The sequence below is a fragment of the Electrophorus electricus genome, chromosome 6, assembly GCF_041902795.1.
Source record: "Electrophorus electricus isolate QZ-2024a chromosome 6, ASM4190279v1, whole genome shotgun sequence".
NCBI classification, from domain to species: Eukaryota; Metazoa; Chordata; class Actinopteri; order Gymnotiformes; family Gymnotidae; genus Electrophorus; species Electrophorus electricus.
Window position 1 is genome coordinate 31587056 of NC_137502.1, and position 17500 is coordinate 31604555.

At 44.4% G+C, this 17500-nt stretch overlaps 2 protein-coding genes across 5 annotated transcripts in view; both read right to left on the reverse strand.

Moving 5' to 3' along the window:
• Positions 1-7426, reverse strand: part of lmx1al (LIM homeobox transcription factor 1, alpha-like) — a 15645-nt gene extending 8219 nt beyond the window's left edge. For both annotated transcript variants that reach the window (XM_027017288.3, XM_081716461.1), the window contains exons 1-3: positions 7194-7426; positions 4628-4713; positions 3983-4166 (exon numbers count right to left, since the gene is read on the reverse strand). In XM_027017288.3, coding sequence (XP_026873089.2) covers positions 3983-4166; positions 4628-4713; positions 7194-7237 — 314 coding nt within the window. In that variant the 5' untranslated portion in view covers positions 7238-7426. The remainder of the gene's footprint in view (positions 1-3982; positions 4167-4627; positions 4714-7193) is intronic.
• A 1246-nt stretch (positions 7427-8672) lies between these two features.
• The window catches only part of gmip (GEM interacting protein), a 15876-nt gene continuing 7048 nt past the window's right edge, over positions 8673-17500 (reverse strand). The window contains exons 6-21 of one of the 3 annotated variants that reach the window (XM_081716463.1): positions 16751-16815; positions 16508-16615; positions 16163-16243; positions 15865-16026; positions 15408-15545; positions 14977-15140; positions 13953-14059; positions 13697-13759; positions 13508-13597; positions 13187-13347; positions 12688-12864; positions 12210-12347; positions 11888-12090; positions 11388-11706; positions 10317-10407; positions 8673-9885 (exon numbers count right to left, since the gene is read on the reverse strand). In XM_081716463.1, the coding sequence (XP_081572589.1) occupies positions 9830-9885; positions 10317-10407; positions 11388-11706; positions 11888-12090; positions 12210-12347; positions 12688-12864; positions 13187-13347; positions 13508-13597; positions 13697-13759; positions 13953-14059; positions 14977-15140; positions 15408-15545; positions 15865-16026; positions 16163-16243; positions 16508-16615; positions 16751-16815 (2123 nt within the window). In that variant the 3' untranslated portion in view covers positions 8673-9829. Of the gene's footprint in view, positions 9886-10316; positions 10408-11387; positions 11707-11887; positions 12091-12209; positions 12348-12687; positions 12865-13186; positions 13348-13507; positions 13598-13696; positions 13760-13952; positions 14060-14976; positions 15168-15407; positions 15546-15864; positions 16027-16162; positions 16244-16507; positions 16616-16750; positions 16816-17500 lie in introns of all 3 variants that reach the window. The other 2 variants (XM_027017275.3, XM_081716464.1) reach the window with 2 other exon arrangements.

The window sequence follows — 17500 nt, forward strand, 5'->3', positions numbered from 1 at the left end:
GAGGCGAGCAGCTTGTTCTGCCATGAAACATTTATTAGCTGCCCGTAATGAAATTGTTGTGGGGCAGTCGAGATGACGGGAGCTCATCACCCATTATGCAAAAGTGGCGGCAATATCGTAGGTGGAGGCATGCCCCGGAGTCAGCCGCCTCGCCACGCCTGCCTCCGCGCCCCCCGCCTCGCCTCCGCGCCCTGCCGTGGCTTCTCTCGCCCAGCTCCCGCCGTCCCTGTTACCCTCGCTCCCCTTCCTCCTCGCTGGCTCCTTCCTCCAAAGGCTGGCTCCGGCCGAGCTCGGTGTGGGAGTCTGGGCAGAGTATTGATATCGCTGCGGATTCGGATCGATATAGTTTACTCACAAATGCAGGCCTGTGTGCCGGCAGTGAGAAACACGTTTTGTCTCAAGTGCTTCTCCACAGGATCTCCCTTCTCCAGAGTGGTGTGTTGTATTATAATTTTGGTAAACACAAACAAACGAAAACAAACAAACAAAACAGACACATGTTTCTATACCATCCAGTTGTCATCATGCTCTTTTCTCTCCCCAAATCCATCAGTGCTCTATGATATTCTTAACTATAAGAGAGGGAGCATTCGAGGCGCTACTCCCTCTGCCTCCTTACAGTAATCACAAGACTATGACACCTCTGGGACAGTCACCTCGGAGCTCCTAACAGCCCACTAGGGTTGCTCCCCACATGCATGCCAGGACCGAGAGCTACGACGTCACCAGCTACAGCACGAGCTGGAACGGGAGTTTGGATGGATCAGACAGTGGCGCTTCAAGCCCGTTAACGCACGAAGGCGTTCTGTTGGCGGCAAGGCCTCGGGCTGCGGCACGGTGAGAGCACGCGTCTGAGAGCGTAATTAGCAATGCTCCCGCAGTCTCCTCCTGAGCCACAGAGGCACGGGGCAGGAGGATGATTAAGAGAAAACGAGCGATAAACAGAGGGATAAACCGATTGGTGTCATCACTGCTATCAATCTCAACAAGCGGGCAATGAGGTTTGGCGCCGAGAAATATTATTAGAAACCAGACAGTGATGAACGAGGTAATGGAGAGCAGTGCTGGAGACAGAGAGAGACAAAGAGTGAGAGATAGAGACAAAGAGGGAGAAAAACCGAGAGAGAGAGAGAGAGAGAGAGAACGAGAGAGAGGGAGAGATTAAAAAAAAAACCCTGCTTATCCCTGGTCGACTCACAGCTCATCGTACCTCGAGACAGGAGCACCACACTGTGGTCCCTGCTATGGTCTCCAACGGTGAGGGCTGAGCTGCCGTGGGCGATGTTGGTGTCCCCTGCACCACGGTGTGATCTATTAAACTCGGAGCGTCTTAAATATGCATGCTCCAGCCGCGTCCCTCCCCGAACGCAGGATGCCGGCGCTGCTGCCACATAGGGGGGCAGCCGGGGCCTCCGAGGCCCCTCGCTAGACTCATTTTGCGGCCGGGTCCCAGGCGCCGTGCCCCAGGGCTGGCCGCTTTTATTGCTGTGGGACCAGCATGGGCAGGCAGGCCCGGCGGGTGGTTCTGTCTGCTGTGAGGTGGGGGGCGGATGTCCGGGAGCAGAGATGGGAGACGGAGCGCGTACGCCCGGCTCAGTCTTTCAGTCCCTGTACTTATTGTGAAGGAGGGAGGGTGCCTTAGATGAAAGAACAAACACAGCAGATAAGGTGGATGCAAGAAGATTCAGGGAGGAAGATGCAGGGCGAAGGGAGGAAGGCCAACAGGACTGAATCACAACATGGGCTGTATGTGTCATTAGGGCAGGGGATGGAACTTCCGGCAAAAGCAAAGGAAAATCCGAAAGAATTCAAATTTATCAGGAATGTATCAGGAACATGAAAATTTCATACCCTCGACAACCTTTACATTGAAATAAACGTGGACAAAAATGGGGTTAAACATAAGAATGTCTTTGCTCGAATTCCGTTCCTCTTCATTATCAGAGATTCCTTGGCACCCCTTAAATGGAACACACACCTGCTGTCCGTTACGGAGCGGGTGGAGGGTGGGTGGGAGGGTTGAGTGCATGCTGCCTGCCGAAAGACAGACAGCAGGGAACACAAGGAGTCATTGTTGCTGATCCACTCAAGGTCACCAGCACAGGAGAGAGCCAAGTCTCCTCCAAAGATACATACCATGGCAACTTATACTAAACACTGCACGTGCATACACACACGCACACGCACACACACACACACAATTACAATGGTAGAATAAATATTGTCCAGTTGACACCAGGTTCGCCTTGCTTATTTATTGTAATTACTACACTACAACTTGAATGTTTGCAACACTTTAGTCTGTAAAGTTTGATATCATAAGGTCAGCAGCACAGATGCGACTGCACCATCACACTGATTTGCAGTTCCTTCCACATGCCCCGATTATAGCCTGGCTCATTCGCAATCTCCAGCCTGACCTCGCATTCAGCACACCATCCAGCAACATTAGAACTCTGTTCCTCCTAAATCGGCATTTCTGCGAAGCCTGTCTCTTTAAACGCTAGATCTCCATGCTGGTTCGGGAAGTGCATTCAGAGAACTCGACTATGACTCCTGGATGATTGCTGCCACTGAGCTGGACATTTAAGCCCCGATCCTGGAAACTCTCCATCCACTTAGCCTAACAGAGGCTGCGTCTGGCAGACAAGTCTGACTCACTGCCTGCACAAACGGCCTTTCCCTTCAGTGCAGCAAATATGCAGATTCGAGCATGACTCTTCTAATTAACTGTTTGAACACACCTCTAATCTAAATGGTGTTACAAATGATATAATGTGTAAGGCAGAACTTATGTTCTAGGAACTGTGGAATGAATTATGTTGTCATAACATTATCTCAATAAGAACAATGCACACAGACTGTAGGATGAAAACAGCTCAGATTACTAAAATTGTTCACACTACACCACACTGTGTTGTTGAATATGATCAGAGGGCACAGCAGGTAAGACAATCATCAACCTGAGCTATACACTGACTGCTCTTGAAATCCTAAAATAAATAACTAAATATGTTAAATAAATTAATAAATACAAAACCAATAAATGTTTGTAAAAGCAGTCATTTTCTTTCAAACAGGACCTTTCGCTTTTTCACACCCCTAATGGGCCACAAGAGTACTCATGTGCAGGACCGCCCCATCTCTCCACTGCACATTGCACAGGCCCTCACGCACGTTCTAATCTACGATATTCCAAAGGGAATCATCATATTCTAATCTACGATATTCCAAAGGGAATCATCATATTCTAATCTACGATATTCCAAAGGGAGTTATTAGTGGGTCCAGACATTATTGTGGAATTCAGGATTTGTCGAATGAAGACAATGGTCTGGAGGTTTTGAAAGAGCACATGAGTACATGAAAAAACTTTTTTTTTTCCCCTCTTGCTAACCTTTTGGAGGGTGGGAAATCTCAGCTTCCTTTCCTTTGTCTCTCTCCCTCTTTCCCTAGTCTCCTTCTCTCTCTCTCCCTCTTTGGGTCTCTCAGCCGTTTCCCTCTTCAGACTACTCCAGATGTCAGATGGGAAGGGAGAGCAACCGCCTGATGCTCTCTAACACGCTTCACGTCAGTGATAACGGACCACCAGGTCAGACCTCAGTGGTCTGCCCTAACCCCTGATGATGTCACTGCAGGTTAGGGGACATGCTGAGTCTCCCTTTGATCACGATCTGAATCCCCTAGTGCCTGCACACAACTGATTTCTAAGCATTTAGTACACAGTCCCATTGGCATTACAGCCAAAGTCTGCTATAAGTGGCAATTTCCTCCCCCTAAAATTCAAATTCCCCGATAAGATTTTTATTTTGCCAGAGAAATGCTAGAATCAAACTTCGCCAATACCAAGGCCTTCGGGAGACGGTAAACGCCTTTACACATGCAAGCTGAAAACCAATCAGAGTTGCTGCAACTTTGGGCTTAGGGTGGACACTGACTGGCCCTGGAGTTTCGGACCATTCGCGGTGCACTGCTGCCTTACTTCTCGTAGTCGTGCTTGCAGTAGAGCAGGCGGTCGCGGCAGTAGCACGTCCCACTGAGCGTGCTCAGACACACGGCGCACTTGACGCACGTCTCGTGCCACGACTGCTCGTTCACGCGCAGCAGGAAGCGGTCCGCGATGGGCGACTCACAGCCGGCGCACACCTCACCTCCGCCCGCATGCTCTGAGGAGACATGCACGCGGATCCGTAAAAAAAAAAAAAAGAACAAAAAGCTATTTTAAGGAGAGTTCAAATGGTAAACAAATGACATCCTTGGAGTTTACAGTTTTTCAGGACATTTTAAAGAACAAACATGGCCACGTTTGTCATCTCCCATGCTGCTAATTGTATTGATAACAGCAAATAAAGTCACGGGTTGAATTTAGTCTAAATGTGGTCTAAGTGGGTGTGAACAAATTTGACATTTCGGACTGTGCTAAAGGTGTTTTACAAAGGTAAAGAGGGTTGTGCTAGCAACACTTCCCGGCTGAAATGCTTCTGCTCTCGTTTGAAAATAAACTTAACATTAAGGTTAAAGTAAATCAAAAAGACTTTAAATAGCTTTACTGTTAACGGTAAAATATTTAATTGTTATAACGGATTTGAAGTCTGTTTAATTATTTCTGGAACGGTCATGTTCTTACCGAAAGGTGTGGTAGAGGGTGCTTGCTGAAGACATGACTGGTTTTCCTCTGTTTTCATGCCGTTCTTTCCTCCCTGCGAGTGCTGGCTGTAAAAACAATCAACCAAAAACTGCACGGGATTCGTTTCACATTTAGCGAATTGTTGTAAAAAGCAACATGGTGGCATATACAAGTGGAAACGGCAACTTGAAGCGACATATAGTAAAACAGGCCTTTTGGTAACGTTAGCCTGCGCGCTTTTTTTAGTGATTTGAAGACTTGGTACAGATAAAATGTCTGGCCGTTTGATGTGGTTTGCAGTGTCATGGTTTGATTAAACAAGGGGACCTTCGCGCTCTTCTAACCAGCTGAAGGGGTTTCTGAAGGATGTGACCAAAATATGGAACGCGCGCAAAGAACTGTGACGAGCGTTCGCTGAGTGTTTGTTTAAAATCTGTAATAGCCAATCTCTGTAATATTATATAATTATACCTATATTATTGTCAAGACCTTGCCTTGTTTAAAACCGATACAATATAGTTGCGGCAAAGGCCCAGTCAAAGTTTAATGTAAGTATCAAATTCATTATGGTAAAAATTATAATTATATAAAATATAACATTATTTTGCGTTTCACTGAAGTGTAAATTCAGTATCGGAGAGAGTATCAGAAATTCATATTATGATTGTAAATCAGGAACAAACACTAATATTTTAGTCCTTTGACTATGTCCTCTTAGTCCTGTTGTCAGATTAAAGGTCTAAAAGAATACGGTGCGTTTCTTACATATCAGGTAAAATATGCGCTTGGAACACTGCGTAATATTAACATTAATTTGTGCATAAGTATTTTTTAAATATAGATGCTGTTACGGAAATAATAAAAGTCGTTAAATAAATATTCAGCCGTAGTATTATCAGTATTATCAAAAGAAAAAAGGTGCATCTTTAATAACTCTATAACGCAGTTATATCAAAATGTAGGCTAATTTTAATTAGTGTTTTTGTAAATTATTGTAAAATCATGTAAAAAATAGAATAATAATTATTATAATTCTATTGAAAATTGAAAAAGGAACTTTGAAAGTGTAGATACGTTATATGGTTCAAAATAGGACTAAGTTTTAGTTAGGATTTAAGATTTAGTTCCATTATCATCGAATAAAATAATAAATATTAGATCATTGAAAAACAAATATTGTTAATAGGCATAATATTGATGCTCAGTAATTCCAATATTTCCCTAAGCGGTCCATACCCAGTGGCTTCTCAGCTACAAATACCGTTGGTTGTACTATCATAAATTACTTTCTATAAAAAAGTACACATATTAAATGTGAAAAAACTGGCTAAAAAGCCTAACTTACAGCTGCCGTTAGTCAGCAAATAAACGTGCTCTCGCTGCGGTCTGACGTAGGCCTAGCCTGTACTGTAATCAACGCTCTAATCATCCGCTTTACGCGGGAGACGTCTGAAAACGAAATGGTCTCCTGAGTGCACATTAAATATAATAGTTTTTCCTTGGGGGGAATTAACATATGTGAATATCTCGAAATGTGTCATTCGAAGTATTTTTTCGGTGAATTAATCTGCACTTGAAATGTTTCTATAGCCTGTAATATAATAATAATAATAATAATAATAATAATAATAATAATAATAATATGTATTGCCTTTCAGATGCTATTTGACAGTAAACGAATGAAAAATGACACTGGGAGTTGAAATGATTCCTGTTCCGTGTTGGGGCATCGTGGCCTTTTACCTTTCAGGTCACTTCTCCGTTTGCTTCTGCTGATTCTACTACTGGGCATGTAAGTATTCAAAATGGGCTTCTTGATTCGCAATGAATTGATTATGATTAAATCTATAATGATTAAATTCGAGTATAACCAAATGAGACATTTTGGTCTTCTAATCGCTTGCTTGCATCTCTCCGACACTCTTCCCGCTGTAAGTGCTCAGCGAGGAGCACGACATGGCTACGCGCCAGTTTCAGACAGGGGACAAGACGAAATTACTCAATTCATTTGTAAAACAAATAACCTATAATTTAACCAGTGTGCATTAAACTGAGCGTAGTTCGAATTTCTCTTACTTTGCAAGATCGAGTATCAACTGTACGTCACCCCCTGTCATGATTTTTCTTTTTTTTGCAGCAGTTGGCTGTTTTATTGGGATTCATATAATCTGACTTTTATTGAGGAGATCTCTAGACTATTTCCATAGGGGATGGTTTCGTTTAATGGACTGAATAAAATGTCATAAGAATAAAATCACTTATTTATTAATCTTTGAAAAACACAAAGGCCCAGATTCTCGAATGCAGTGGACATGTCGATGTGCTTGATGTTTTCCATGTACATGGAATAAACGGAACCATACACTGAATCAATAAACAAATTAAAATCTCACAACCAAGGGTTGAAAATAGCAAGAAAAGAAAATGTAATTTTAAAAAGTCAAAGGATGTTTTAGAATCCTTAAATAAAAATTTTAAAGATTAACTGAATGACAGAGTGTTCCAAAACTGTAGCTACAGTGATGCACCGACTACCTGTCGATATGCCAAGGGATCTTGAACGTACCTTACGGTGAAACACACTCCTCCCGAGATTTCTGTAGGTAACATCAAAAAACCGTTGAATGCGTTGGCTCGTATCGATTGTGCCAAATAGCGATGGCGTTATTAAATTCCAAACTGCACACAGGAACACCAAAACATCGCCGAATTTAGTCTAATCTTCAGTCGTTCGTGTTATCGTCGCTCTGAAATCGTTGAGTGAAACGCGGACTTCAGCCGCACAATGCCACGATGGGAGGGGAGGGGAGGGGAGGGGAGAGGAGAGGGGGGGGGGGGGGGTAGAAGTCAGAGGAAAGATGGGCACTGAAGAAATAAATGTTCTCTCTCTCCCTCTCTCTCTCTCTCTCTCTCTCTCTCTCTCTATTAGTCAGTGATCCTATTGGGACAAAATGTCTCCGTCTCATATGCTGGTGACCTGACCAAGAAACATATCATGGGATTGTTGCTAGTAGACACTGGATTAAAATCAATACATACTCTACTTCTTATTTGTTTCAAAGCTACTGGCTGTGGGCTTCACCCCCTATTACATTAGTAGACAGATAGACAGACTGATGGATAGATAGATAGATAGATAGATAGATAGATAGATAGATAGATAGATAGATAGATAGATAGATAGATAGATAGATAGATAGATAGATAGATAGATAGATAGATAGATAGATAGATAGATGTAGAAAAACAGTATTGTCTTGAGAGTTGGAATTGCAAATAAAACTGCCATTGGTCTGCAAGACTAACATATCTTATTCCTGTAAGAATGGTGCTGTGAACTTCATTCCTGGCACACTGGGAGCCAAAAACATAAAATGGCCATTTTTGTGTCTTCTTGTATCACTTTGACACTGCAACACCACCACAGCCAATAACAATAACATAGAATGACACCCATAGCCTGGATCCATACACATTAACACTGAATACAAAAGAAAAAAGAAAAAAGATTCGGTGGTCATCAAAATCCAGGATCACTAAACCATGCAATATTTTGCTAAAAATCAGGAACTGCCATAAGTGGCCATTTTTGGAACTGAAGAAAGAAGATTTCAAAACCCAACAATACCACTACGGCAGAGAGAACGTGCGTGTGTGTTTAGAGTGCTGTCTGTCTGTTATGTCAGAGTTGTTTGGTGTTGACAGTGGCAGTTTTGAAAAATTATGTTTGGGTTGTTAAGACTCAACAATGCATCAGCTCAGTTCAGGTTACTACAGTCCCATGTTATCTCTGATCACATCTCCTGTGTTATTGATATGTACAAGGCTTTACACCCACACAACTGAATGAACATTTCTAACAAATGAGGATTCAGCATCTACACTCTTTTAGACATTTTTCAGTATAGTGATATATCACATCTGCCCTCTTGTGGTAAGACTGTAGGTCTTATTCTTTTTTAGGGCACTATCCCTAGTAACATTTTTATTTTGTCATATGTAGCACTGTCAGCATTTAAAGATTTAAAGTTTCTTGAATAGAAGATTATTAGAAATAGTTTATTAGATTATTCCAACTATTAAAAAAGTTTTATTATTAGTTAAAAAAAAAGGATTATTAGTTTTAGATGTATTCATTTTTCTCCAGCAGTGAAGAGAATTTCAATATTTACTTTGTTGCACACCAGGACAGTTTAGTAAATAAGTAAAACAGTTTTAGGAAATAGCAAATTCTGTATGATAAAACTAACTCAGAATACTGTAATCTATTCAAATTTAAATCCAAAGAAAGCGTCATTTTAGTCACCTCTCTGAAAAACAATTAAAAACCATTCAATTCTACATTTTCCTGAGAAACTTACTTTGCAAGATCATTATATAATTTACTATCCCACAGGAAGAATTTTTCACAATCTGCAAATATCAAAAGCACAAACTGAAGGATCAGCTTCTGTTAAACAATGGTTACATTTGTACATAAAACCACTAATGTAATTTCAGTGTGAAGGTCTACAAATACATGTTATGCTGCAGTTTATACAAAATAATTTATACCAACTATGCTTCAGAAGGAACACTGTGCATGTTTATACATAAATGTCACATTATGTCACATGTGAACACATTGTTTGAACAGCCACCTTCTAGTGAGTAGTTTGATAATCCTGCCAGTGTGAATATGTAGGAGCACAAGCACTAATGTGGCCACCTGAGTTCCCTCATTCCCGGCAGTCATACAAGAGGAGCTGCCCCCTTCTACTAAGACACAAGGCTTCAGTCGCAGGCCTGAGAGAATCTTGTGGTGGTCTTCTCTTCTCCTAAGTGTCTCCTCACCTGCCCCTCTCGCTCCCTGGGTACGATCTTGGATTGGTTGCTGCAACAAACAAACCAAGTGGGTACCTTTCTCCTCCCTGACAGGGAGGTTGGCCAATCGTGTCTCTCGCTTGGATTCATGGGTCGGAGTCATGGGGGCGTGTCCTGACAGAGTGGTGGAGTCTGGGGTCTTTATGTGCTTGGCTGTTTGGAATTGGGTGCTTGTCTCTAGGCAGGAGCTGCAGCTGCTGTGTGGACTGTGTGTTACAGTCTCAGAGTTGAGCTCGCCCCCTGCTGGCTGGGAGCCTGCTGTGTGAACCCATGACGATGGAGCGGTGTGCCTCTGGTGATGCAGACCGGGTCGACCCCTCAGTTTGTGTCCTTGAGTCTCTACTCTTCACCAGAGGAACCGTGTGGAGCTGCCACAAGACTGGTCATAGCCAGGACTGAAGGAGAAAGAGAAATCATAGACAATCTGTTTAATACATATTTGAATACTAGGCAACCACACAAACCATGGAGCTCGGAACATGGAATAGAACACGGAGCACAGAACACAGAGCATGGAGAATGGAGCACGGAACATGGAATAAGACATGGAGCACGGAACACAGAGCACGGAGCTTGGAGCACGGAACATGGAATAAGACATGGAGCATGGAACACAGAGCATGGAGAATGGAGCACGGAACATGGAACAGAACACAGAGCACAGAGCATGGAGCTTGGAGAACGGAACATGGAATAAGACATGGAGCATAGAACACAGAACATGGAGAATGGAGCAAAGAGCTTTGGGCAAGAGGTTGGCTGCAATTGAACTACGGAAATCCTAAACATTCAAAACAACTGGCTTTCACAAACAGTCCTCTCCTACCTTCTTCAGGGCTCAGCTGGTCCACTGCCTCACTGGATGATGACTTGTCAGAAATATAACCCTCGCTTGAAACTCTCTTGAGTGTGTGACTCTGTTAAAATGATACAGTTTCTGAAAAGAAGGGCTTTGACTACAGAGCCATTATATCTGCATTGGTATAGAGAACTAATTAAAGCAATATGAAATGAAGGAACTGATTTAAAAGTTCCCCTTTCCAAGACTCATCAAAATGAACATATATGGATTAAGCAAAGTTCCTACTTTGGACATGTTAACAACCAATCAGAAATGAAGTTATACATTTCTGAGAAAACATCATAATAGTTCTTATGTTTGGGATTAGTATTCTCCTATGCTTAAACAGCCTTTAACATGAGCGGAAGGTTATTATGCTGGCATTGTAGTGTTAGTATTGCCAAGCCTAAACCTTCCTCAAGGTTAGTGTCTCCAAGCCTAAATCTTCCTCAAGACTTGTGTCCTAGAAGGACTCAGCAGAGTTCAACATCTTCCCTGCTCACACCTGGCACAGGCTATCAGATAATTATCAAGGCCTTCATGGTTGTGTCAGGGCAGTAGAACACTAAACAGTCCAGTGCTGTGTCCCTGCAGTATTGTAGTTTGGAAACTCCTCCCCAATTTAGAAACTCCTTCCCCTCTGCACAGGCATGGTCACAGCCCAGCACAGCCTGCGCTAGCAGCAGCAAAAGTAGCAGAAGCACACAGGCAAGCATGGTAATCCTGACAGATTAAGCACATAATCCCTCTATCTTTCCTCCTGGGTGCGCCAGAATGCTTAATCAACAGGTAGGGAGGGTGGGGAGTGGAACGGGTCCATAACACAGGAAGTCCCACACCAAAGGGCCTAAGCTCTATTACTCAGGCTGGGCTAACACGATCCATCACTGCTATCTTAATCCCATTAGCTCAGAGCATTGCCCATGCTCTTTAATCTGAAGCAGAGATTATTCAATGGAATATGCGCAAAGCAAGGAGCTTGTTACGTGCAGTGGACTGGTTAGGCTTAAGCTTCACAGAGGCAAGAACACAGAACTTGCTGGATGCATCTCCTACCTCCAGGGAGCGGGGGCGTTCTTTGGTCAAAGTTTTGACTTCTTTGGTCATGCCACGATCATGGGAGACGCAGGAGGCCTTGGGTGGGGTGTCCGGGAGGGGGGTGGTGGGGACAGGTGGAGGGGTGGTGCTGAGCCGCTGTGCAGGTCCAAAGATTTGGTCGTGGTGTGAGATCATGAACTCCACTAGCAGGGCCTGGTAGTTGCTTTCCAGGAGTGCGATCATGCCTCCTGACAATAGGGGGCGCAGGAGCGTGGGACCAAACACGATGCCCAGGTTGCCGGGAGACATCTTATTCTCTTCATAACACTCAGAAATCCTGAGAAAGTGAGGATAGTGCATCTATGATTGGAGCATACCTCTCTTCATACAAGGTTTAAAAAACCCATAAAAAGAAACTCACTGACTGAGATTCTGATAATTATTATTTAAAAAGCATGTATTTGCTTTCTACTTGTTTTCATATGACAGATCTCCTAGGTGTAAAAGGTATGTGTTACCTGTGCAGGTGGGCAATCATATGCCTTAGTGTGCTGTAGTTGCTGGAGGGAAGTCGTCCCAGAATCTGTTTTAGATTGGGCACCACGTCCTCTGTTGTCTGACAACTGTCCACTGTTTGCTCCTTCTCAGTGAGCCGCTGAATCGCTTTGCCCATGCTGATGAAATCACCGTAAAGGTCAAAGGTCAGCAAAGGCTCTGGAAGCTATAGACAAGAATGAAGGAAGATTTTAATTGATACACATTATCTTCAGCTCTTTTGACATGATTCACTATCAAATCTCAGAAGGGAGCAGAAAGTCACATTTAAAGTATGTGATGTACCTCTTTGAAAAAGTACTTGAGAAGGGAGGTGATATCATGAGGTGAGAGGTCAGACAGGTCAACCTGGTCTCTCTGAGTCTCAAAGGCATGGCATAACTTCAGTATTCGAGGTTTCGACCCACTAACCCGATAAATGCCCTATGAAAGAGAGAGAGAGAGAGAGAGAGAGAGAGAGGAGAGAGCTTCATATATATATATATATATATATATATATATATATATATATATATATATATATATATGAGAATGAGAAGTTCTTTGCTTGCACAGCTGATGAAGGACCCTTGTCCGAAAGCTCGGACTTCTGGGGGGGGGGGGGAATCAAAACATTACATATATCGGGCCGTGCTGGCTGAGTGGTTAAGGTACTTGACTAGTGATCAGATTGCTGGTTCAAGCCCCACCACTAGTTGGTGTTTTGCGTGTATACCTGGCCAGTGCTCAGTGTACATGCCTAGATGCTGTTCAGCACGTTTACCTGGACAGTGAGTGCTCGGCTCTCGATCTCGCTTGTGCAGACCTGCACGATGAAGGGCACTTTGTGCGGCTGCTCTTGGGGCAGCTGGCAGAACTCCACACTGAAAACATTCCCTCTCCGGCTGTCGCACTCTGTCTGGCACAGGTCAAGGCACTTCCTGTGTACCGCGAGGCCGCACTGAGGAGAGGGTAGACGGATCAGCCCACCATGGACTGCTGAGACTGTCCCGCAGTCTCTCAACTCAAAACAGACGATGTGCCTCCTTATTATGTGATGGCAAGGGCTCTTTGAAAAACAATTCTTATCGAAACCCTTCCATAGACAAAAAAAAACAAAAAAACCCTTCATTATTTATGGTCTTTATGACACAGATGTTCTGAAAAAATATTAGTCAGTGATAGATGTTTACATCTGGTAAATTCTAATAAAGAAATAATAGGTTTTAAGCCAATGAGTGCCCTGTGGATTCCTTTCTGTGGCCAGTGTTTCCCTGACTCACCTCCTCACACTCAATGCCACTTCCTAGGATGAAGTTGTCACACTGTCTGCACTTGGTCATTTTGCTCTTCATTTTTCGGAACCGGTGCGTGAGGGTGGCGTGGGTCATGGTGCGCACTCTGGAGTCAGTCCCGTAGCTGTCATTCAAAGGGTCACTGCATTCTGCGTGGAGGAAATGTGCATAGTTGCCAATGCCACTAAACAAACCAGCGACGCCACAGAGAATTGGGCTGTTCCTGGAGTCTTATAAGTGATTTTGGCTGAGGTATGTTTTAAAGTGGGTGTGTGTGTGCGGGCACATGTGTTTGGTGTCCTGTTTTACCAGCTTCAGCTGCCATGTCTCTCTCATCCAAGTCTTCTGAGGACATGGTTCCAGTGGAGGGGGCTTTGGGCAGCCTACGATTCCCATGGGCTTCAGCAAAGAAAAAAACCCCACTCACATGAGTCTGAATCGAGCCGGTGTTCATCATGTGAAATAGTCTGAGGCTGAGGTTAGGACGCAAAGTCTCACCTGGGCTCGAAAGAGACTCATAGCTCCCTCCTATACTCTCACCATCACTGCTACCAGGGCGCCCTGTTTGGTACATATGTCATATATAACCATTTACATAGACCAATGTTTCAAAACAGAAACAGCTCAAATCCAGAATGAGAATAATGGAAAATCTGCATTTCTGGCCAATGGCACTGTCCAACACACACACACACACACACACACACACACACACACACACACACACAGAAACAAAAGAACAGCGGTGCCATACGTCCATCACTCGTGCTGCTGCTTTGTCTCAGGTCGTCTGCCGGGTAGAAGGAGTCATGCAGAGCCATCAGGGTGTTGCTCACTTTACGCCGACCAGTAGGGGGTGTCCTGTGGAAACCAACGCCAGTGGCAGCACACTATCAAACAGACTTGGCGTGTACTGTTCAGCCGCACAGAACGATCACATTCAGGTAGTGCTCAAAGTCCCAGAACTCCTCTGTTGTGACCATTAGCAGTTAAAGCCACTGATCCGGTATATTAAACGAGAGTCTTGGCCCATGAGCTTTGTCTTTTGGTAAAGAAGTTAACGGCAAAACGGTGGCGTCGGGTGATTCCCACACAAATATGTTTTGTTGGCTACTATGTTACTATGTTCGATCGCTGCTGGTTGCTGAGGTCTCGCTCACACGGCTGCATTTTGAACCACAATGACCTCAATGACCTAAACCACATGTTAGTTAATGTACCGATTTCCAACCATCAGATGTTTCCTCCACGAGACGTGGAGCCAAGCAGTGCGTCTTTTCAAACTGCTACAACACAGGGCAGCTGAGCACACTTGGAGAAAGCACCAACCGCCCTCACTGACAAGCGTGAACACCCAGATGGACACGACTGGCTAGTGCCACAGAGAATGACAGGGTGCCGAATAATGCCGTCCATCCCATACTCCCCTGGGCTCCTGGGCATGGATGTCAGGGCTCAAACCAACCCAGGATAAAGAGGTGAATGTTTTTCTGATGCGTTACCTCAGAATATAATCATAAAGCTATATATGAATGATCAGAGTGGTCAGTGGTTACCAATCTACACCTAAAGCAAAACGGATGCTTTGAAGTCTGTTCCGGACGTCCCTACATGCTGACTGTTTCTATTCCACTCCATGACCTACTCAAAGACCAAAGCTTTCTTTCTAAAAAGTCCATACAGTTGATGCAGAAAATCAAAGCTTCCACAAAAACAAAAAAACCCCCCAAAAAACGCAGACCCAGACCCAGACGCAGGTCACCACATGAGGGCCTCACCTCTTGCAATGCGGAATGAACTCTTGGAAGGTGAACTTCTGGACGGGCTGCTCGGAGAGGCAGCGCTTTTGGATGTAGAAGAGGTATAGCTCGCCAGGCTGATACGGCCTGCACGTGAGCTCCAGGCTGTGGTAGCCCTGAGGTACCACCTCCATCTGCTGCCTCTGGTGGTAGAACATGTTCACCGTCACCTGCGACCGAGAGACAGCGGCCTTGCCGGGTCAGCCTCAGGACAGACAGCAGCCTGTGTTTAAGAGCTCTGCAGGACCTGAGTCCCCGAAGGCAATAGAAATACAGGTTAAATGTGGTGCGGAGGCCCGTGGTTAAACAAAGCGCCCCTTCCACTGGTCCTCTCACAGGCCGAACATGACGACTGCGCAAGTTGGTTTCTAAGGCCACAAAGCTTGGTCGTGTGTAGAAGCGGACCCCACCTCTTTCAGCAGGGTGTCTGCTTGGCAGAGGAGCTTGCGATTGTGCGAGATGATAATCTCCTTCATTCGCTCCAGCCCGTCCTGTTGGGTGTTGGCATCGCTCACGCACTGCCTGTACATATTCTCCGCCTCCACAGCCTAGGCAACAGAGGAGTGGCTCAGTGCGTGACGTTTCAGTAAAAGGCAAAAAAGGGGCTTTCTGCACTTTACACACTTCCGTGTAGAGCAGAAGAGATCAGGGTGTCCCAGTGGCACTCCGGGAGAGCTCTACCTTTGGTTTTCCCTGCTCAACTTACTAATTGTAAAGCCATGAAGGGTTGAGTCCAGGGATTGTGTTTCTGGAGCTTGTAATACAGGGGAACTGCACCCTGGGGTGTGTGCTGTGGGCATCTAGGAGGGCTCACCGAACAGATCCTCATCTGGAGAGCCTCAGGAAGCATGAGAAGCCTGTTCTTACCTTTATCTGCGCTTCGTCCCGTAACTTCCTCCTCTTGTCCAGGGTCTTGGAGCCCCCCACCTCCTCCATGCCTTTGGCGGTCATAGCTTTGGCCTTCTCCAGCTCCTCACAGCGCTGGATGTACTGCTGACGAACTCGCTTCAGCGCTGCCAGTGCATCATTCTAACACACACACACACACAAAAAAACATTCATATTAACAAGCGACAATCATAACAAATACTGAATGATGTTACATGTTTGGGATTTGGCATCACACACACACACACACACACACACACAGTCAAAGTGTACTGACCATTTTTTTCTGCTCTCTTGACCACTGATCTTTGAACTGCCGACGCCACTTGTCAACCTCACATCTCTTGGCACACAAAGCCTTTGAGAACAGCAATAAAGAACACAAGCCCATTGCAAATTAATTACCTAACCAAACAATCGATATGAACCTTTTCTTTATATAAAAACCATACTGTCCTAATGAAGTGTTGCACAAACACTGCCTTAGCTGTAACTGGATTTATACTGAACACAAAAACTGTGCTGGGCAGAGCCACAGTGCAGCTTGTGAGCTGCATGCTGCTTGCACTACTCAGAACCGACCAGTGGGCGGCACCAGTTGGCTCGTGCTCTGACGGTGTACCTGATAGCAGCGATTATACACCAGCTCCATGGTGTGCCTGGCTGACGTGCTGCTCTTCATGTCATGTTCCAGGACCATGGTGTAAATATCATGCAACGGCATCAGTTCCTACATGCAAAAGCAGCGCCTTAACGGATGGGAGGTCATCCGGATATGTGAAAAGCTGTACAGCTACGTGTGCAGCGAAAGGGCAAAGTTAGGGTGTTTCTGTGTGTTTCGTGAGACACGTGTATGCACACACACCTGCTGAGCAACGCAGAGCTTTGCCGTGTCCGCTGCCTTCATGACGTTCTTGGCAAATTCTTGCTCTACAGATAAGTCCATATCAGATCATGCGAGAATATTATGTTCACAATATGTAATGTACATAATGAGGAAACAGTATATTATTTCATCTTCTTTGAAATGCATGATTCAAGAACTAAAAGAATATATAAAATGTCTATAATATCCCACATAAATGATTATAGTTCACAAAATGAATATATCTGAATAAGATTCTTAGATAAGAAAAGTACAATACAAGGTGACTGAGTCCTTGAACAGACAGTATGTGATATAACTTCAGTGGACCAGGGCCCAGGTTAATGGGCTTTATGGCTGTACAGGAAAAACACTGAAGTATTAAATATTTTAAATGTCCTTCACACTTTACCAAAGACAGGCAAAATCTACATTATACACAGTATAACATGGCTTCCTGCTGAGTGGGAACGGCAATCTCTCAGCCTTCCTCCATAATCCAGATTATGACCTCATAATCTGAATTATAATCCTCACCCCATTGAGGACTGGCCAGACTAACTGCGTAGACTGCTGCCTTTATTATTACTATTATTATTGGGGAATACCAGGTTCAGGACTGGCTTGATATTCCAATATTAAACACCACTGACTGGTAAAACACTATATGTCTTGGGTGTGGGAACAAGAAGAGGTGACACCAGATTTTAAAGAGTTGAATTATTCACTGCAAAATTAACAAGTCCCACA